The 21,893-nt window shown below is 41.6% G+C and overlaps 1 protein-coding gene across 1 annotated transcript in view; it reads left to right on the top strand.

Moving 5' to 3' along the window:
• Positions 1–19,733, top strand: part of MICOS10 (mitochondrial contact site and cristae organizing system subunit 10) — a 34,887-nt gene extending 15,154 nt beyond the window's left edge. The window contains exons 2-4 of the mRNA XM_036256297.1: positions 15,267–15,314; positions 16,636–16,745; positions 19,484–19,733. Of these exons, the coding sequence (XP_036112190.1) occupies positions 15,267–15,314; positions 16,636–16,745; positions 19,484–19,498 (173 nt within the window). The 3' untranslated portion in view covers positions 19,499–19,733. The remainder of the gene's footprint in view (positions 1–15,266; positions 15,315–16,635; positions 16,746–19,483) is intronic.
• The last annotated feature ends 2,160 nt before the right edge of the window (positions 19,734–21,893 follow it).

Here is a 21,893-nt window from a genome sequence, read left to right as displayed (position 1 = left end):
CTCTCTCACATTGATGTTTCTCTCTCTCTCTTCCTCCCTCTCTCCCTCCTGCTCTATCTGAAGAGGAATGTAAAAATGTCCTCGGGTGAGGATAAAAAAGAAAAAAGAAGCCCTGGCTGGTTTGGCTCAGCGGTTAGAGCGTCCGCTTGCGGTCCTGAGAGACCCGGGTTCGGTTCCCGCTAAGGGCGCGTACCTCGGTTGCAGTTTGTCCCCGGCCCTGGTCGGTTGTGCGGGTGGCAGCCACTCGATGTGTTCCTTTCACATCGATGTTTCTCTCTCTCTCTCTGTTCCTCTCTCTCCCTCCCACTCTACCTGAACAAAAAATGGAAAAATGTCCTCGGGTGAGGATAAAAAAAAAAGAAAAGAAAATACATTGGTCTCTGTTCATGAAGTTTCTCATTGGTCATCAGGTTAAAGGGATTTGTTTGCTCTTGGTGGATGTGATGTCCCATTGCTGCTTTCCTTGATGGCCTCACCTTAATAAACTTCATGAATTTATACATTTACAGAATGATGGATTATGAGAGCTGGAAGAAACCATAGGGATTCATTTGGTCCACTGATTTTTAAATGTCTTCCAAAATATCCTAGGGTTGCCATTGGGTGGGCTAAGTACGGAGAAGAAAGTGAGGAGAGGCTGAACAAGTGCATTCTGGCCAGACCTCCAACCCACTCTCCTCCCCTCTGCCCCTACAGAGCAGCACCACTTTGACCTGCTTTATTTATCTATTTTCTGTGTAATACATGGTGGGGCAAAAGTAGTTTAACAGTTGTTAGTATGGAGAATAATACAATAATAATAATATAAGAATATGAACGCTGTGTTTTGTGTACTCAAAACTGTAAACCTGTTTTTTGTTGTTGTTAATCCTCACCCAAGGATAATTTTCCATTGATTTTTAGATAGAGTGGAAGGGAGGGAGTGCGAGAGAAACATCGACATGAGAAAAACACATGGATTGGCTGCCTCCGGCATGAACCTGATCAGAGCTGCAACCCTGGCAGGTGCCCTTGACTGGGAATCAAACCCAGACCCTTTGGTCTGTGGGTAGATGCTCTAACCCCTGAGCTAAATCATCCAGGGCTGTAAACCTATTTTTGTCCCACTCTGTATTTTATTTGGATAAATAGTTTCATTGCTTTGGGGAAAATAGCTGATAACCACTAACTCATTTCAATCTTTTCATCTCACAGGTTAGAAACTTGGAGCCTGGGGAGGCTGAGACATGTTTCCTAGGTCCATTTAGATAGGGTAATTTGTTTGGAACCTATTTCTTTCTCTGTGGACATTGGACAGATTTGTCCATGAGATTGCTGCTTTGTTGGTCTTTTCTGATCCCAGCTAATAACTCTTCTCCTTCTGGATTTACCCAACCATTGGGGTCCCACATGAGGCACACATACATATGCACTCTCCATTCCCCTACCACTGACCTGTAACTAGTTTGGAGCTTGGTTTAAGATACTATTTCTACTGAATGGGGCTGGTTTCTATTTCAGCTGGAGACCATCCCTAACTGAGCCAAACCAACCAGGGCCATTTATTACCAATTTTCAAAATGTGCTCTGTAGAGCCCTAGAATTTGTGGGTTCCCTCTGGCACATTCAGGAGGTAGGGCCTGGATGCTACTTGGACTCCTCAAGTAGAAGCTTAGATTTTATCTGTTGAATGCACTGGGTTTCCACAGACAATTTCTCTGGAAGAAAGGCCTTCTGCTTTGACAGAAAGACAAGGAACTGGGAAATGATGATTTAGCAGAGCCTCTCACTGTGAGGGTGAGGAGACACTGCGACAGAGAAGCAGTGTGGGACAGTGAAAAGAAGAGTGGGCCTATAGCTGCGTGAGCTTGGGACAGTTATTTGCCTCTGAGTCTCAGTTTCTTTGTAAGCTTGGGATGCTAATCCCTATGTGGTTTTGATGAGGCCCATTATAAGATAATAATTAAATGGATGTGAAAGCGTTTCATAAATTGTAAACCCCTAGATTGGTGGTTCTCAACTGGAGGTGATCCCCCCCCCATACCCCACCCCCAGGGACATTTGGCAATGTCTGGAGACATGTTACGCTTGCCATACTGGGAGATGGGGGAGTAGAAGTGCTACTCACATCTAGTGGGTAGGGGCCAGGGATGCTGTTAAATATCCTAAGATGTACAGGACAGCACCAAAGAATTATCCAGCCCATAATGTCAATAGTTGAGTTAAAAAAAATCTTGCCCTAGGCAAATATAACTTCTTACTCTCTCTCTGCCTCCCCAGCCACAGCCCTTTCAGACTAATACACAACACAGTGTCATCAATTTATACATTTATATGCATATACTCTTTCAGCAACTGAAAACAAGATGGGAAATGAAAAGAAAAAGGAACAAACAATAATTAGAATGACTTAAAAAAAAAATAGTTCATAATTTCAAGGCTTTTTTTTTAACCAAACTCATGCTTGTGAAAAAAAAAAAGATAAAGAATTTTATTACTTATAATTGAAAGTCTGTTGCAATTGGTAACTGTTAACAGTTAGCAATTTAACTTGTCCTTTTTAAAAGTAAGAAGCAGTGCCCTGGCCAGTTTGGCTCAGCAGTTAAAGCGTCAGCCCGTGGACCGGAGAGTCCCGGGTTCGGTTCCACTAAAGGCATGTATCTTGGTTGCAGTTTGTCCCCAGTCTTGATTGGGGTCATGTGGGTGGCAGCCATTCGATGTGTCTCTCTCACATCGATGTTTCTCTCTCTCTCCCTCTCTTTCTCCCTCCCACTCTATCTGAAGATAAATGCAAAATGTCCTCGGGTGAGGATTAAAAAAAATAAATAAAATAAAAGCAAGAAGTGGCCCTGGCCAGTGTGGCTCCGTTGATTGGGCATTGTCCCGTATACTGTAAGGTTGCAGGTTTGATTCCTGGTCAGGGCACATGTCCACATTGTGGGCTTGATCCTTGGTAGGGGGCATGCTGTAGACAGCCAATTGATGTTTCCCTCTTCCTCTTTCTTCCTCTCTCTAAAAATCAATAAAAATATATACTTTTTAAAAAGTAAGTGGAGAAAATGAATTTGAAATGCTCTTTAAACAGCACGACAAGAACAAGAAATACAAGATAAACTTAAGTACAAATTAGAAAAATATGAATGAATAAAAATGGTACGAGGCATGTCTTGGAGAGAGGGCAGGTGGGCAGGCAGGTCACAGTGTGGCCAACGGCTTGTTTAAGATTACATAGACTCTTCATGTTGCTTCAGTGATGTATCTTCTGGTAGAATTTTAAAGCTATTTGATCAGTAGTTAACAGTGTATATGGGAAGAATTAAAATCCTGTGCTTTTACTTCAGTTTTCTTTATCCAACCTAAACTTGCATGGGGATGCATAGGATAACTTATAATTTTTGTAACACTCTCACATAATTGTTGATGGATTTGTAGACTTACTTAACTTTGACAAATGTTTACAAGTTAGAACAAATGTATCTGATTGTTTGTCAGAATCTGCACATATAAACCACTCGGAATTCCTGTTTGATAGATTGTAAATGATTAACTGAAGCAATTGATTTAAAGCAACATAATTCACTTTTTACTAGGAAGGTAGTTCTAAGAAAGCTGCTAGTTTCTTGGCATCATTTCAGATGACTAAATTGAAATCCATTAGTTTTAGGAATTTTTTTTTTTTTTTTTTTTACCATTTCAGCATAGGCCTTTATGTGACAAACCCTGAACTTGTAAACTTATAAATATCCCACTTTGATTGGAAGCAAAAGTGCACTATATAACTTTTCCAATCATATATTGTCTTAATATTAGAATAAATGCTATTAATCTTATGTATTCCCAGAAAAGATTGGCTGTGATCATTGAAAAATCACAACTTATTTTTTCTCCATGTTTCAGTGCAAATTGAAACTCATTTTATTTCAGCTCATAACTTGTATTTTAGAAGACATTTTTTCTTCACTCAGTTTATGAAAACTAAATTTTTGGCTTCTTAATGTATGCAAGTCCAGTAATTTGGAGAGGTTTATATATGGGACTTTGTAGAACAGATGCCTTTAAGAAATGCTACTGTAGCCCTGGCTGGTTTGGCTCAGAGGTTAGAGCATTGGCCCACAGACAGAAGGGTCGTGGGTTTGATTCCTGGTCAAGGGCACATACCTGGATTGCAGGTTTGATCCCTGCCCTGGTTGGGGTCCTGTGAGAGGCAACCAATCAATGTGTCTCTCTTACATCCATGTTTCTGTCTCTCTTTCTCCCTCTCCTTCCCTCTCTTATCTAAAAATCAATGGAAAAATATCCTTGGGTGAGGATTAACGAAAATTAATAATAATAAAATAAATAAAATCTATAAAACAAAAGAAATGCTATTGTAGAATGCTACTATAATACGAAGACATCTGGGTGTTGTGTCTTACCTAGCTTTATAGTCTCTCTCACTTTATTAGTACCAGATTTGAATAACAAAGAAAACGCTGCTTGCTCATAGAACGCTCCAAAATTCTGGCAAGTCCTTCCAAACACCTTTGCAATGCCAGTTTGGGATATTCACTGTTTGCACCAACTGTACCTTAAATGCAAACCCATTGGTATCTTTAAAAAAAATTTTTTTTCTTTATTGATTTTTTAAATTTTATTTTCTTTTTTCTTTCTTTTTTATTTTTATTTTTATTATCCTCACCCGAGGACATTTTTCCATTTTTTGTTCAGGTAGAGTGGGAGGGAGAGAGAGGAACAGAGAGAGAGAGAGAAACATTGACATGAAAGGGAAACATCGAGTGGCTGCCACCCACACGACCAACCAGGGCCGGGGACAAACTGCAACCGAGGTATGCGCCCTTAGTGGGAACTGAACCTGGGTCTCTCGGGACCGCAGGTCAACGCTCTAACCTCTGAGCCAAACCGGCCAGGGCTTTATTGATTTTTTTTTTTTTTTTTTTAGAGAGAGAGAGAGGAAGGGAAAGGGAGAGAGAGAGAAACATCTATGAGAGAGAACATCTGTTGGCCACCTCCAGCATGCTCCCCACTGGGGATTTGACCCATAATCTGGGCATGTGTCCTGACCGGGAATCGAACTGGTGCATGGGTCGATGCTCAACTGCCGAGCCACACCAGCTGGGCCCCATTGGTATCTTTTAAAAATATTTGACCTCGTTTCCCATCCCTATTTGTCTTTGTCCATGACTATGTGTATCTTTACCTAAGGATTCATTATCTCAGAACTATTAAATGTCACCACCCCTACTCAGAAGTTCCTGATTCCTGATTCCTGATCAAAGGTGCCTTAAACACCATCTCTTTCATTTCTGCCTATCATGGAATATGGAAAGGTAGAGGGAGGGCTGTTGAGGTAGAACCAAAGTATGCAAGGTAACATTTTTTTTTTTCAGTTGGATGGGTAGAAAAGAGAATCTGAGCTCCTTGTAGTCCATTTCTTTGCCACTGTCTCTCCTCCTCCCTTCCCTAACTCTCCAGGATGTTTTTTTTTTTTTTTCTCAGTGCTTCTAGTACATCCTATTTCTGCCATTGTATCTTGTACTTAGAGTTTCTAATTATCATTTGGCTCCAACACTAGACAGTGAATTAAATGAGTGCAGGAACTTATTATTCACTTCTTCCCTGGGGCCTAGCATAGTGCCTGGCACACAGCAGGTACTCGGTTGGTATAGATAAAGAAATGCCTACACATAGTATTGGCTAGTATGAATTTTGGAAGGTATTTAGTTTCCTTTGGTAAATCAAAATGAATGATGACAATAGTGTGATTGTAGTTTATATGATGGATCATGGCAACCAAGGACCAGGCCTCTGTAGTCAGACTGCCTGGGCTTGAATCCCAGATGTGTGACCTGAGGCAAGTTACTTAACCTTTCTGTGTCTCAGTTTCTTGGTCTATAAAATGGAGCCAATAAAAGAAGTTTATTGTGAGGATCAAAATAAGGTGATTTAATCCTGAAGCATCAGTGCTTAGTGAATGTTGTTTATTTAATATTTATGGCATTCTTGAAAAGAATGTTGCCCTTTTATAAATCAAATTATATTTTAGATTTATTAAGGGAATTTGGTATTAAAAGGTTATTTGATGACTTGGAAATAGCAGCAATGTTTTTGTAGTTATCCAGGTAGAAGTTCTTAGCATTTTCTTTGACAGCCTTCCCCACAGCACCCTCCAAAACCCCAGATACACATACACACACTTAATCACTTATTAAGTCTTGCAAATTCTGCCAGTAAAATGTCTCTTCCTTTCCAAGTAATCCTACACACCATAGTCAGATGAATCTTCCTAAAGCGTAGCCTCAATCTTGTTAGCCCCTTTAAGAACTCTTTAGGGAAGCCCCTCTCCTGCTGAATTAAGTGCTGTGTAGGCTCCTTGGCCCAGCTTCTGGTGCCTTCAGAAGGCTCCCACCCCTTTTTAGCCTTATCTCCTGCTCTCTGGGACATGCCTAATGCTTTTAGCTGGACTGCTGCCCTCCCCCTCCCCCACTTCCCTACACAAACCTGCTTTTCTGCCACCAGGTGGTGGAATGTGTGCCCATTCCTCACAAACTCTGGCTGTTAAACAACTTTTAAGACAACTCAAATGCTATCTCTTTTTAGAAAATTAAAAAAAAAAATCATCCCAGCAGAACACCGTCCCTCTCTTAGGGCACCAAGGATCTGCTTTTGTTCACTTTTATGGATACCTGAGTTGTTATCCCTTGATCACAAGCTCCTCAAGGAAGAGACTTGTCTTATTTCTAACCCTTGTTTAACCCAGCACTCTTACCCTTCAGTGCTCAGTAAATATTTAAAGTTTTCAATTTGTTCTTGGAAGGATTTTTGTGGGAGAAGATGACAGTGACTGTGCAATGCATTGTTCTTCCAAACCTTCTGCACACTGTGCTATTTTGTCCTCACTGTCCCCAGTCAGGGACAGTCAGTGTTGTCTGTTTTCTTGTTTTCCATATGAAGAAACTGATACCTAGAGATATTATAAATTACCCAAGGACTGACACACAACCAATAAGTAACCTAGCCAGTATTCTTAATCATGCTTAACCTTTCTTACCCACAAATCCATACATATAACCTTATAACTGAAGTATAACCACTGTGTAACACTTCTCACTTTTCAAAGAATGAATACTACATACTGGAGTAGTGTGCTCCAAGAGTACAGACATTCTCAGTGCCTTCCACTTAGTACATGCTAATAAATGTTGATCAAGTAAATGTGTAAGGAAATGGAAGTATTGGTACTTGTTTTTCGGTTGAGTTTTTCATTTGAGTCAGGAATAGGCAACAACATAATAGCTATAATGATGGTGTACATAGGGTGTAATGGATTGCTGATTTTTATATTTACTTTCACAATGACGAGAAGCCAGTTACTGGTACTGATGAGGAGAGGCTGGAGGTGTTGGGAGGGAAAGGACTCACGGCAGAATACCCCTTTAAGCAGTTTGGAGTAATTTATCTGCCCTCAGCCCATTTGGATTCATTTTCTCAGCAGGCAATGCACAGGGAAGTATTTCCTGGCTTGATTTGTTGACTTTTTCATTGATTCCAAGTAATTTCAGGTTTTTGTTACCACTCCTGATAAGTCAAATATCTGTGGTTTCTGTTGTTTTCTTGAGGGACTAAAGAGAAACATAGTCATAAATTACCCATGCATAGTGCTACAATCCAGAAAAACACTTTATCACATGTAACAATAGACATCACCCTGCTGCTACCGACCTCTCTGAAGTTTATCCCTGTTTATAGGAAAGAGCCATGACTTTGAAGGTAGACAGCCTGGGTTTGAATTCTACTTTTATAGATGTGTGTACTTGGGGAAGTCACTTAACTCCTCTACATTGTTACTCTTCTGTAAGACAGGATCATAATACACCTAAAAGGTGGTTCTGTGGATCAAATGAAATAATGTGTAGAAATGTAATACAATGCTTGACACTATAAATGCTAATACTTTCAAAGCACCTCCCCCTAAATAAAAGTAATGCATTGCATCTTTTATTGTTTATTGAAACTTAATTCTACATTTTTTTGTGTATAACCGTGTTTCTTCTTTTGTATGTTCTTGTAAAGTTGTTTGGCTGTCAGGATTCTGAAAGTTGGATTATATACTATTGCACTCATTTAAAAAGGACCCTTTTGTGCTGGCTGGGTAGCTCAGTTATTTGGAGCATTGTCCCAATGTGCCAGGGTTGTGGGTTTGATCCCTGGTCAGGGCATGTGCAAGAATCAACCAGTGAATGCATGGATAAGTGGAGCAATAAATTGATATCTCCCCCCCCCCCCCGCCCCTGTCTCTTTCCTCCATCCTCTCCCCCCACCTCTCTAATCAATGAATTTAAAAAAAATATGTGGTGCTCAGAGATCCATTACAAAGGACCCTTTTGTGAGTTTGGCTTTTCTCGGAAGCAGAGCTCACCAGTAATGTCTTCCACGCCTACCTTCCCTATCTTTACTCCTTTCTGCTGACCTGCTGACTGGTTTACTTGTTCTGATCAGAATTTGGACAATTGATGTCTACCCGAAAAATTCCTACAGATGTTCCAGCCCCTGTCTAGTCAAGATGGCCACAGGAAGGTTAAGGTCTTGTTAAATTGCCACCTTCCTAGTCTGTTTCCTCTATACCCTGCAGCAATGTTGACTTTTGAGAAGCTGATTAACACAGACCGAATTTACCATCTCTGGGTCTTTGGTCTGGCACTCTTTCTTGGTTAATTCACATGGCTTGGCATTTACACATGGACACCTGGGACAGTCTGTCTTTGCCTCAAAGGATTAAGTAACACAGTTTGGAACTGACTGAAAACTTATTTTTTTCCTCTTCATAAATTGGGCCCTGAGCATCTTTCATAAATTAGGAATGTTTCTTGGAAATGTAATTCTCACTAAACTCAGTCCCTAGGGTACTTTTCTATAAAAGCACATTCATGTTTGTTCTGTCATAACAAATGCATTTGATGGTTGTAATAGCGTTGATAGAAACATGATTGAACAGGAAAACTTGCCCATTATAAATAGGTCAATTTGATAGCAATCCATGTTCAAAACATAAATATAGCTTTATTAAGCACAGACAGCTCTAGGAAAATCTTTATTATATTTTAAAGCAAAATGTTCTTGTTCAACAGTGACTCTGAAGGAATTCCCTATTTAAAAAATATGTGTGTGTATATGTACATATCAGAACCTGATGTAGTCCTAGAAACAATTGCTAATGCCAATGAAATATAGTCAATTGTGCAAAGAGAGGGGGGAAAGTTTCTGATTTCAGCTGTGGCTCACTCTCAGTGTGATCTGAGTGAGCCAGTGACTGGTATTTTAATAGGGTATTAATTATTACATTACACTTTTGACATCTTTTGAGTTTTATTCGAGCAGTGGCAGAACTTACTACCACTTACTGAAGTCTGTCAGACACTGCTAGATATCTTACACTTCCTTATCCAGCACCCCTGTGAGATGGTCTTCACTCTACAGATGAGCACATTGAGGCCGGACGGGGTTAAATCATTGACCTGAGGTCAGAGAGCTAGCAGGTCAGGAGTCAGCACTGGTGTGAACTCCGCCTGTCTGGCTCAGTGCTCTGCCATTCCACCCAGCAGGAGAGCGAGCCCCTCATTTTCTGGAAGCTATAGCTTTTCTTTCAGACATTTAAGAATAAAGTTGTTTGGCACTTGGCTTCTAAGATCTTAAAAATTTGCTTGTAATTCCTGTAGCTTCTCATATTTATAAACTACCAATTGCTTATGGCAAAGTTTCTGCTCATACATCTTGATATAAGTTACTACACAAATTAAAATGGAGTTGCTTTGCAGTTTTAATTCAGTTTTAGATATAGATCACATTTAGCATTGATAACTATACATTAGGCTTAAGAATTTAGGAGTTTGGTTTGATAAGTAATACATGTGAGCTGGAGTAAGACCTAATTATCATATAAATAACATATAGTAAATGGACCAGTGAGGTGGATTTGTGGACTTCCCCCCACCTGCCCTGAAGTTTTAGAGAAATGTTTTCTAAGAGAATTACTGTTTTGTTTTATTTTTGTACTTCTCCAAACTGTATTCCTCCTTTATTGAAAGTCTATTGGCAATTGCAACTTTTACAAAGATGATTGGGCAGGAGCCTGTGTTGTTCCTGCTTGTTTTGTTGAGGGACTAACATCCAAAGTACACTTCTACCCCAAGACTGCAATTGGATTATGTAGCCTGCTTGTTAATTGTTGCTGATATGTTTGCTTCCTAATTATTTGCCGTGAGGTAAAGCTTTATGACATGTGGCATGGTGAGAGCAAAGATTTTTCTAAATAAAGTTGCATTGACTAACTGAAAATTGTCCGTATGTCATAGTAATAGCCATAAACATATATTTCCTCTTCTTACACAAAATGTGGTCTAAGATGTACACTGGCATATCACTGTTAGTTGTTTTAAATTTGTTATAGACTCCATGTGAACATAAGATAAGGCAATATTTTATATGTAGTTAGTGGGAGTGAGTTCTCTGTTGTTTTGTTATTAAAATAGTATCAAATGAACTGTTAGGGAGTTGCTCCTTCCTAAAAATGTGTGTTTATCTACTAGCCAGTTTTATGATGTCCTTTTGGGCACTAAGCATGCATTAGAGTGCAGGGTTAGATTGATTTGGAGTAATTTCTTTTCGAAAGAATTTGTGCCAATTCTTTTTCCTCTCCAAAAGAAATGGTTTCAGAGCACGGGCTCTTTGCCTAATGTCAATTCCATAAGGCTCCTCTGTTGTGGGTTTTTTTGCCGCCCCCCCATCCCCCTCCAATAACTGAGCTTTGCCATGGGGAAGATGTGTACCTATAATCAGGCATTTCTTTACTTTAGGGTTATTTGTCATTCCAGACAGCATGGACCAAAAGAACAGGCTTGGGGGGGAGGGGGGGGCAAAGTTATATAAACTGTTCATAGTTAAATATTTGCTTCCAGGGAAGGTGAAAAATGCTTTGTACTTTTTCCTTTGGCTTTTTTCCTCTAAGGGAGCTTGTCATGCAACAACAGAAAAAAAGGGGCCAAAGGCAGAGAAAACTCTTCTCTTTTCCATGTTGGTTTGTTTTTATTGTAAGACAAACCTTTCATGTTTTATTGTTAATGAAGTTTAAACCTGGTGTAGAGGTGCCAATCTTTAGTGGAAACAGCTGCAGAGTTGGTGTCCCCTGATCAGGTGGGACTTTCTTTGAAGCAACATGTTGCCTTTTAAAAGAAAATTGAGCATGTGAGAACTTGAACCTGTAAAACTCATCAGCAGTTCCACCATTGTTTATCTCTTAAATAACTGAGATAGTTAACTTTAAGTAGAACACTGGCATTTAACAATCACTTTTTGTAGTTTTTTTTTTTTTCTGAAGAGGACAGTCTTATTCTTTTGTGTCTGATAAATATAGAAGTGGAGGGGGAAATGATTCTTTAAGAATTGACGATGTAGCAGCCCAGTTTAACCGAGATCATAGAGCACACTCTAGTCTGTGCTGTGATTTTGATCTCATGTATACTTGTAGATAACTACCTTTTATAGGAGAAAAACTAGGTGGTTAGGAATATACCTGAACTTAAATGAAGTCTAGAGATAAAAGATTTTCTACTCTATATTGATTGATGTTGAAGCATTTCTCATCTTTGTGGTTGAGCGATACTGTTAGCAGTGGGCTTAGCATCGTTCTTGGTCTACTGCTAGGAAAAGTTGAGCATCAGAGAACTTTCTTTCCTTGGGGAGAAAATCGGAGAGACAGGCATGGAGTTAGAGGGACAAGAAAAATGCTGAAATATTTTCCTTTTGGGCTTTTGATTTGTTTGCCAAAAAATTGCCTTCCAGATGGAGAAGACCAAAAGCTCTGATTGTAAGCCATTATGTTTGTACTGGCCTACCTCCCCATCCCATTGCCTGGTTTGAAATCTGTAAGCCAGTCCAAATCCTTTACCTCATTTTCTAGTACCAATTTACTGTCTTACTCATCTTCCAGCTGCAAGGGGGTGAGGCAAGTCATTTTGAAACTGAGCCCTGTGCCATTTTATAAACCAAGCAACAGCAGATTCTTGCCAAAGAGTATCAATCGCGATAGCTCCCATTTCTCTTAAGTTCTTGACTCATGCCTACCAGGTAGACTTGTGTCTGTGACATGTGCGGTCGGATTAGTCTGGGAATGAATCTGAACAGGCCCTTTTGGCCTTGTATAGACTTGTTACTACCCTGGTTGCCTAGCGTTCTGGGCTCTTGCATGGGAAGCACAATTTGTTTTTGGCTGTGTCTTGCTTCACTGGCAGTACAAATCTTGATACTCCAGTTTCCCTGGGGAGGTGGTGATTGTATAGGGGTTGAAGTTGTAGGGGAATCCAATGTCAGGACATATAGTGGATGGGTATAGTGGCTTTGGAGTCTGGCAGACTTGGGCCAATTCACTGCTCTACCACTAACTATACAATGTCCTTGAGCAAGTTATTTTCTGCATCTGGAAAATGGGGCATAATACCATATCAGGTTGTTGTTTGGCTTAACAGATAATTTTCTGGAAGGAGAGAATGTTGGGTATTCATGGGAAATACTGAAATGTTAGTTTCTTTTCCTTCTCATTATGTCAATCTTGAGTAAGTTAATTATTATAGTATGTAAACGGACTAGTTTTCTACCATTTTATTAAATTATATGGAAATTGGGATGCCATGAGTGATTTTCAGATGTTGCATATTAAAGTTGGCCACCAAATCAGTACCAAATGCTTGGTCTGTTGGACAGGGTAGAATAGTAATTTTTAATAACAATTCATATTTGTGTAGAATACAGTCAAAGGAAAGAAACATACTTCATGGCCATATATATATATATGGTAGGGGAGAATTACCAGAAATCATTCCAGGTAATAGCATACTTTCTTTAGCATCAGCTGGATTGTTGCATAGGTGGATCAAAACAGATGTGGGTTAGCTTGTTTGCTCGTGATGAAGTTCCCTGGGTTTGGAGTAGACAAGATCAGGTTGGTTGACTGAGGAGTACTTGGAATGTTCATGTCACGGTAGCCTAAACTCGTGGTTAGATAGAGGATGCGCTTGAATTTCAATAGCAGACATTTGAAAACCATTGAGGCAAGTGAGAACTGGGACTTTTATATGGTGCTTAATTGTGAAGATGGTAGTGAGGGACTCTGTTGGACCACAGAACAGACACTTAGTAAAGCATCAACATGCTCTGAAAGGTGTAAAAACAATTGTCAAATCTGAAGGAAAAAATCAGATTTTGGTTCTTTTCCTTGGCTTTTTTTTTTTATCCTCAACCAAGGACATTTTTTTTTTTTTTTTTTTTTGCATTTATCTTCAGATAGAGCGGGAGGGAGAGATGGGGAAGAGAGAGAGAGAAACATCGATGTGAGAGAGATACATCGGGTGGCTGCCACCCAAACGATCCCAACTGGGGCCAGGGACAAACTGCAACCAAGGTACATGCCCTTAGCGGAAACTGAACCCGGTCTCTCTGGTCTGCAGGCTGATGCTCTAACCGCTGAGCCAAACCGGCCAGGGCTTCCTTGGCATTTTTTGATAATGGGAAAATAAGTTTATCTCAAAGTTTGGGACATGTATCACTATAGTATGTGAGATGATATTTTTTTTCTAAAATAGTACCACAAATATTTTTATTTTAATGGTTTTACACATTTTAACACACTTGATGAAAAAAATATAGCTAGCACTCAAATCTATGATTATATCAATATTATTACTTAAGCTGAGGCAAAAGTTATTTAATTAAGTACATACATTGATTATTTTAAAAAGAAAACTTTTAAATATATACAGTTGTCCCTTTTGATCGCGGTTAATCCATTCCAGACTCTAGCGGCTGCACCTGGTGTTGAAGGATTCCTGGGGTGCTCGAGTACATAGGCCTACAGTCCATACATGCAGTAATTTTAATTTTAATTGTAATACAGGGGTGTATAATTGACTCAGACATCCGAGCTCGTGCTGTATCATTTTCACTGTCTCCATCAACTTTTTAATGAATATATTTGAAAAACTGCGATAGAGTGAAGCCACGGAAGTCGAAGCGCGAAGTGGCGAGGGACGACTGTAATTGTACAAGTGATGTGTGGATTTAGCGAAAATTGTGACAGTAGCACTAGAATGACCAAGGTTTGAGAAATACTGGTAAAAATGAGGATGTTGCCCTTTTTTTCAAGCTTAGATGTATGTGAAGTTTAATTAAAAACTTTTTTTTTTTTTTAATTTCTTATTGATTTTTTAGAGAGTGAGAGGAAGGGAACCCTGGCTGGTTTGGCTCAATGGTAGAGTGTTGGCTGTGGGCCAATGAGTCACAGGTTCAATTCCGGCCAAGGGCACGTAGGTTGCGGTTCGCCCCGCCCTGGTTGGGATTGTGCAGAAGGCAACCAGTCTACGTGTCCCTCTCACGTCCATGTTTCTCTCTCCCCACCTCCACTCTATCTGAAGATAAATAGAAAAATATCCTCGGGTGAGGATTAAAAAAAAAGAGAGAGAGAAAGAGGAAGGAGGAGAGATAGAAACATTGATATGAGGGAGAAACATTTATTGGCTGCCTCCTACATGCCCTGTACTGGGGATCGAGCCCACAACCTGGGCGTGTGCACTGACTGGGAATCAAACTGGGACCTCTCGGTCCATGGGATGATGCTCAGTCCACTGAGCTACACCAGCCAGGCTCAATTTAAAATGAAATATTTATAATTTTTCCTACCAGACCAGTAATAAAATAAGCTTGTGTGTGTTCTTTTATTTTGAAAGATAGTGGTTAAAAATGCTCTCTGTAAAGTGAAGGGAGAGGATTAATCTTCACATCTGGACACACTCTGACTTGTGACAACCTTTAGGAATTGTTCTGGATCACCCCTTTCTATCTTCCTCAAAAAGCAGCCATCACTCAAACTGTTGAAATGACAAAGGGAGCTTCCTCTTGACAACGTTTATTTGCTGTCTGGCTGTGGCACCTCTATGGAAGAGGGTCCGGAGTTTTCCCAAGCAGTGCAGAGAGCCGCTCCTCAAGCCCTGCCTGGCTTGTTCTCTCACCCCCAGGACTTGTGTACACAGAACGGGGAATAAAGTTTTTATCCCCTATTGTGGGCAGGGGCCCAGAGGCATCTAGAAAACCTCTGACAACAAGAAAGGAAGGTTAGAAATGAGAAAATCAACTCTACCAAATTATGGAAAAAATCTTTATAGATGTTTTCACATTTATGAAATGTTCATTTTGTTTTTGTCAAGTTACTATTATGAGATGTAACGTGTTTTTCCTCTTTGCAGGTACTGGTTTTGGATTAGGACTTGTTTTCTCACTTACCTTCTTTAAAAGTAAGTGTGACTCTTATTCCCTTTCCAACATAAGGTCCTAGGGTACATACACATAGCAGGGACACTTCTGGAAGGCACACCTGCATGGCTGCAAACCCAGCCATTTGTGGGTCTAGGTAGTTGGACAAAGAATGTAGACTCAGAAGAGGTCAGAATGGGTGGAGCATCTCCAGCATTCCCCCTGGGCACTGAGTCAGGGTGCTTGACATCTGAAATACGCTATCATTTTAAAATGGTATCATCATTGTTCTTGATGCCAGTGAGTCGTTTGGCCAAATCTACATGCTCAAATATTTCTAATTAATTATAATTTTTTTCCTAAAGAACTTGAAAATGAGAGTTCTGCTAGTAATAAAAACAAGTGGGCCAGAAATACACAGGCTTTTTGACTAAAAATTCTTCTAAGCAAAGGACAAGCAGTATCCCTTTCATTCTGCGAAGAGCTGAAGTTTGGCTGTTGACTTCTTTCCATGAAGAACTGGTGGAAGTACATAACCTGAGAATCCTAAATAACACATCGTGCTGATGTGCAATAATCATTTACAGTTTTGGCTTAAGTAAAGTTCACGACATAACTAGAATCAAAATATATAAATATTGGTGAAATTCTTAGATATTTTTAAAATTCAAGCACCTTACTGAAATATTTCTGCTAAGGTTAAAAAATCAGTTAAATCTGTAGTACTTTCAACAATAATAATACGTTAAAAAAAATAAAAAATCAGTTAAAATGAGCAAATGATTACAACTGATAAAGAGAAGATAAAAAGTTCAGTTGTATCTACTGTGTTCATATTGTAGCATTATATACTATTCACATGTATTATTATTACCTCAAACCTGGCAGCATAAGTACTTAATAAATACTTGATAAATTAAATTAACAAGTTTACTAATAGCCTCCCTCTTCCTTTTTTTTTTTTAATCCTCATCCGAGGACATTTTTCCATTTTTTGTACAGACAGAGTGGGAGGGAGAGAGAGGAAGAGAGAGAGAGGGAAACATCGATGTGAAAGGGACACATCGAGTGGCTGCCACCCGCACGACCAACCAGGGCCGGGGACAAACTGCAACGGAGGTACATGCCCTTAGCGGGAACCGAACCCGGGTCTCTCAGGACCGCAGGCCGACACTCTAACCGCTGAGCCAAACCGGCCAGGGCTCCCTCTTCCTTTTTTTGACTCGATGAAATACTGATGACATGTGGCATAGTATAGTCATCTGTGTGATGCATGTGAATATTTATCGAACCCTAAGCAAATGTATTTGAGCCAGAGAAAAAGCTGTATCTGCTCGTGATGGTTCCTGTTTCTCTCACTAGGAAGAATGTGGCCACTAGCCTTTGGCTCTGGCATGGGGTTGGGAATGGCCTACTCCAACTGTCAGCATGATTTCCAGGCTCCATATCTTCTGCATGGAAAGTATGTCAAAGTATGTATCAAATCAATCTTTTCTTTCTTTCCAAAGAAAAAGAGTTTTCAGTCCCTGAAGAATTCTTTATAGTATGTATAATGAATACACTCTGTATGTCATGTGGCACCACTGAGATCCTACTTGTTCTTTGGCCTTTATGGATGTTGACAATGCTTTAGTGCCTCAAGTGTCTCCCCTCCCCTGTACCTGGAGATGTATATGTGCATTCAGATCTATGTCCGTATGTTAGCTGACTGGACTTAACAAACCTGCCTGAAAGTGTATCGTTGTGGTAAAGTAGGTTTGTGTTAAATATCTGTAAGCAGCACTTCTGTTCAAGATCTTGGAGTGCCCTGTAAACCTCTCACACATACTCAAGCTAAGGGACTCAGTCATTATTCTGCTTTTTATGAAAGAGGGCAGGTTCTTGACTATATGCCCCACATAATTCTGCCAAAGTCCTTGCCTACAGATGGAATTTTTTTTGGTTAATCCTCACCTGAGGATATTTTTCCATTGATTTTTTTAGATGAAGTAGGGAGGGAGGGAGGGAGAGAGAGAGAGAGAGAGACATCGATGTGTGAGAGAGACATCAATTGGCTGCCTCCCGCATGACCTCGACGTGAGCCAGGGATTGAACCTGCAACCAAGGTACATGCCCTTGACCGGGAATTGACCCCATAATCCTTTGGTCCATGGGCCAACGCTCTAACTCCTGTGCCAAGCCGGCTACAGGTGGACTTTTAATGATGCAGACAAGATGCAAAAGTCTAACACGTGTCTCAAGAGGGAAGAAGGTGGCACGTTCCCTGAAGATTTCTGTGCAGCAGGATTTCTCATTGCCTTGCTTTAGATGACTGGTTACTGTGGGGTTTAAGTGGAAGGATCATGGGAAGCTGGGTGCTCAAGGACAGAGGGGTGTGTTTATTTTTGTATCCCCAGGGCCTGGAACAAAGTAGGCACTCAAATAAATGTAAAATGAATGAATAAAGTAAATGATAGATCTTATTAGATTTGTTAATTGCCTCAGGCTTATTAAGGCATAGTCTTTATAGCAATACAAACTTCCCATTCCCTAGATATGTAGAATCAGCTGCTTTCTGGGTTAACCTTGAGCTAGAGTCACTATGATCTGGGCAGCCTTAGGAGGCTAGTGGAAAGAGCACAGAAGCCAGGAGACCTGGGTGTGAGTCCTGGTCTCTCACTTGCTTCCTGTGTGGTTGTGAGTGGTTCACTTCCAAGATTCTCTTTTCTATCTATAAAATGAGGGTAAGAGTTTCTACCCATAGGGTTGTTGTGAGAATTAAATGTGATCATGGTTTTAAGCTGTGAAGTATTATATAAATAGATATGTTCGTTATTGTAATTGAGGCCAACCAAGAAAGGGTGATTGACTTGTCCATTGTTCCATCATAATAATAACTAGAGCAGAAAATGTGGTACAAATGAGTGTCCCAATTCTGGTCAAAAGCTGTCACCAAATCCCAAATGACAGTACCCACCACAGCTCAGTAGCGTCTGTCTTAGAACCTGCCCAGAGTGTCAGCTGCCTACTGACCATCCTATGCATGTTTGGAGAGAGAATGGGGAGCAGGGAGAGTTGGCCAGTTAGGAAGTGGCAGGCCTTTTGCCACCCTCCATATTAATGGACCATCTCTGCGCCAGAGCCGGGGTGAGGTAATCAGAGGGACAGTGCAAGAAGAGGCACAGCTGTGTGGCACAAAGCTGATGACAGGCAGTTTCCACTGCTCCCCAGCTCTTCACTTTATTGGCACTGCAGCTGAATTGGGGGGAGAACAGAAAAGGAACAGGGAGCGGAGCTTCAGGTCTTTTAATTGTTTGAAATGTTCCAACTGAGTTGCCATGGATAAAGGCTCAGGGGTGATTATATGCATATTATATATTTAATGGCTGGGAGTTACTGTGGAAAATATTGTTATATTTTTTACAGCCTTGTGTGTACTGCTCCAAAATGGCCTTGTAACTTTATCTGAACTTGAGTCTGTGCCTTGATGTTGTCATCCTCCTTTCTCTACAAGAGGAGCGAAGTCCCAACTCGGGACTTTTTGAATGTGGTCATGTTATGGTAATTGCTTCTTGAGTGCCTGCTGTGCCCTGTGGGTCACCGTAGGTGCTGTTTTCCTTCTCTGGCCCTCCCCCACCTCAGTAGATCTGTGAGATGTTATTTCCTCCTTCAGCACATGAGAAATCTGCATCTTTCTGAGGTTAAGAAACTTGCCAAAGATCCCATCATTAGTAGGCCGTTTGATTTCGGACCCCTGTTTTCCCCTCACCTGTCATCTGTCCCTTTTGTGGCTTTAGGAATAGACTTATTCAGGAACTGATTGTTTAGCCCTGTTCCATTCCTTCTCCTTACTCAAAGTTTGGGGAGCCTTTCTTCAGAACCTGGGCGGGATGTGTACAGTCCTCTTGCGAGACAGTTTTTTTGTGTGTTTGTTTTTTGTGTTTGAGTGGGGAGGGAGAGAGAGACTGATTTGTTGTTCCACTTGTTTATGCTTTCATTGGTTGATTCTTGTATGTGCTATGACGGGATCGAACCCAAAACCTTGGCGTATCAGGAGGACGCTCTAACCAAATGAGCTCCCCCGCCAGGGCTTGTGAGACAGTTTGAAAGCAAACAGAGTGGTAAGCATTTGGGCCTATTGGTCCCTTGGGTCTGACCTGCAGCAGCAAGTTAGAGAGGGCTGTCAAAATGCCATCTGTACAGTTCTAACCTGAGTGTCCTTGCTTTACAGAAGCAGGAGCAGTGACTACACCTGAGAACGTCCCAGTGGGAGGAGAAGAGAAATCATGTTTATTCCTCAGGAATACTGAAGTGCCCTGGAGTAAGCTGACATTCTTCTGGAACAATGTTATCAGCAGTGCTTTAAACTCCAGCACACTGTTTATGTATTTGAAACCAAGTCTGTTTCTTGTTTTGTATTTTCTCTCTGGAAATTGCAAGGAGGTGGTCTTAAAAGAAATAAATTAAACAAAAATAGGCAGCTTAGTGCATTGCCTGCGTTTCTTGCCTTTGGTGTCCGAGCATGAGGAAGACTATACTTGAACTGCCAGCAGCTGTGACTGCCTGGTCCGAGCTCTGCGAGCCTCCCCGAAACCACAGCCGCGGTGCATTCCTAACGTGTAGTTTTTAGAACCGCTTCCACCTCATAAATCGGGGGTTGGAGGTTGCCGTTGGTTGTCTGGTGCAGATGACGAATGTCTTGAGGAGCCTGGCCTAGCGATAGCAGCTCTTTACGATCTGCGTGCTCTCCCGGTGGGCCTGGCAGGGCACGTTTCAGCTGAGCCTGCTGCACTGAGCTCAGCTCGCTGGCTGTGTCGGCACAGGGGTACCTGACTATGTCGTCTCGGTGTGATGTCCCGGTTCTCTGCAGCTCCATGGAGCTGGACACAGTCCAGGCTTCAGCACTGGGCGCTTTGTCCTGAGGTTTGGGAGAGTACGTGGCATACACATCTGGCTGGAAGGGCACGGTTAGGGCATGCTTTGTCTTCACGAGGCCACTGAAATTTGAGGACAAAAGGGCCACTTCTAATGTGCCTCTGTGAGTTTATTCCTTTGGTTTCACTTGAAACAGGGAGGCTGGACACAAAAGTCACACTATAGCAATTTCTTCTGAAAATATACAGACCCCCAGATCTCAGTCTTTCAAATGTTATTTCTCTATAATACAGTTAAGATGGCAGAGATGATCCCACCCATTCCTTTATCCTGTAACTGGGACTGAGGTCAGCTTGGCACTGGGTAGGCAGCAGAGATTGGTGAATGAAAAGACAAGACACACCCCTGCCTTCAAGAAGCATAGTCTGATGGAAGGACAGACAGACGGATTCTTGTGACCCTGGAAGAGGAGGGTTGCAGGCAAAGTGCAGTGAGGACAAAGGAGAAGGAACAACGAAGTCCCCTCGGGGTGGCCTGGCAGAGGAGGAAGTGACGGACATTCTTGACAGCAGGAAGGGAAGGAAAGGCACTTACTCGGGGGCCTGGCGTCCTGGCTCAGTGCCACTACTTACAGGTGGGAAACTGCAAGTGGACCAGGATAGCCGGAGCGAGCAGGGGCATGGGAGCGGTGCACGGATGGGGCTGGGCATGGGCACAGCTGGTGTCTGACCTGATTCTGGAACACCGGTTACATAGTTCTTCAAAGTGTTGTAATGAGTAGACTCAGGGTAGAAACACCCCTCTTTTTCTCTCCCTCATCCTTCACTCTACTCTGTCCGGAAAGGTGTGCTAAGCTCCGGACCAGAAGAGGCAGCAGTGGACCTCGGCCCTGCAAACTGTCCGACTCCTCTGCTCCCTGGGCTTTTTTTGTTTCCTTGGATCAGTTAAAGCCCAGAGATAGGCCTGGGCCCAGGACTGTGAGTCATGGCCATGGCTTGCTAGGGCCATTCTGCTGTTTATCTTTTCTTTTTTTTTTTAATCCTCACCCAAGGATATTTTTCTTTCTTTTTTTTTTTTTTTATCCTCACCTGAGGACATTTTTCCATTTTCTGTACAGATAGAGTGGGAGGGAGAGAGAAAAACATCGATGTGAAAGGGACACATCGAGTGGCTGCCACCCACACGACCAACCAGGGCCGGGGACAAACTGCAACCAAAGTACGTGCCCTTAGCGGGAACCGAACCCGGGTCTCTCTGGACCGCAGGCCGACGCTCTAACCGCTGAGCCAAACTGGCCAGGGCAGGATATTTTTCTATTTAGCTTCAGGTAGAGAGAAAGGGAGAGGGAGAGAAACATCACTGTGAGAGGGACACATCGACTGGTTGCCTCCCGCACGACCCTGACCAGGGCCGGGGACGACTGCAACCAAGTACATGCCCTTGGCTGGAATCGGTCCTGGGACTCATTGGTCCTTGGACCGATGCTCTCCCGCTGAGCCAAACCAGCCAGGGCTCTGCTGTTTTTCACTTTGCCCTTTCATTCCATGATCAGGACAACCTAGGTAATTAAAAGAAAAATAACCCAGCTACTTGTTTTATCCCTTACCCTTGTCTTCTCCATATTTGCTTTAAAAGTTAATATTTCCTCCTGATTTTTCCGTTTTTATTGAGGCAGAGAGGAGAATAACAGGTCGCTTTCCAAAAACAAAAACAAAACAAAAACACAACATGCCCACTGATTCTCTAGACATGTCAGAAAACATGGA

The sequence above is a fragment of the Molossus molossus genome, unplaced genomic scaffold (assembly GCF_014108415.1).
Source record: "Molossus molossus isolate mMolMol1 unplaced genomic scaffold, mMolMol1.p scaffold_m16_p_12, whole genome shotgun sequence".
NCBI lineage: Eukaryota > Metazoa > Chordata > Mammalia > Chiroptera > Molossidae > Molossus > Molossus molossus.
Note: the sequence above shows the minus strand (reverse complement) of the source record. Positions and strands in the feature narration are given on the sequence as shown.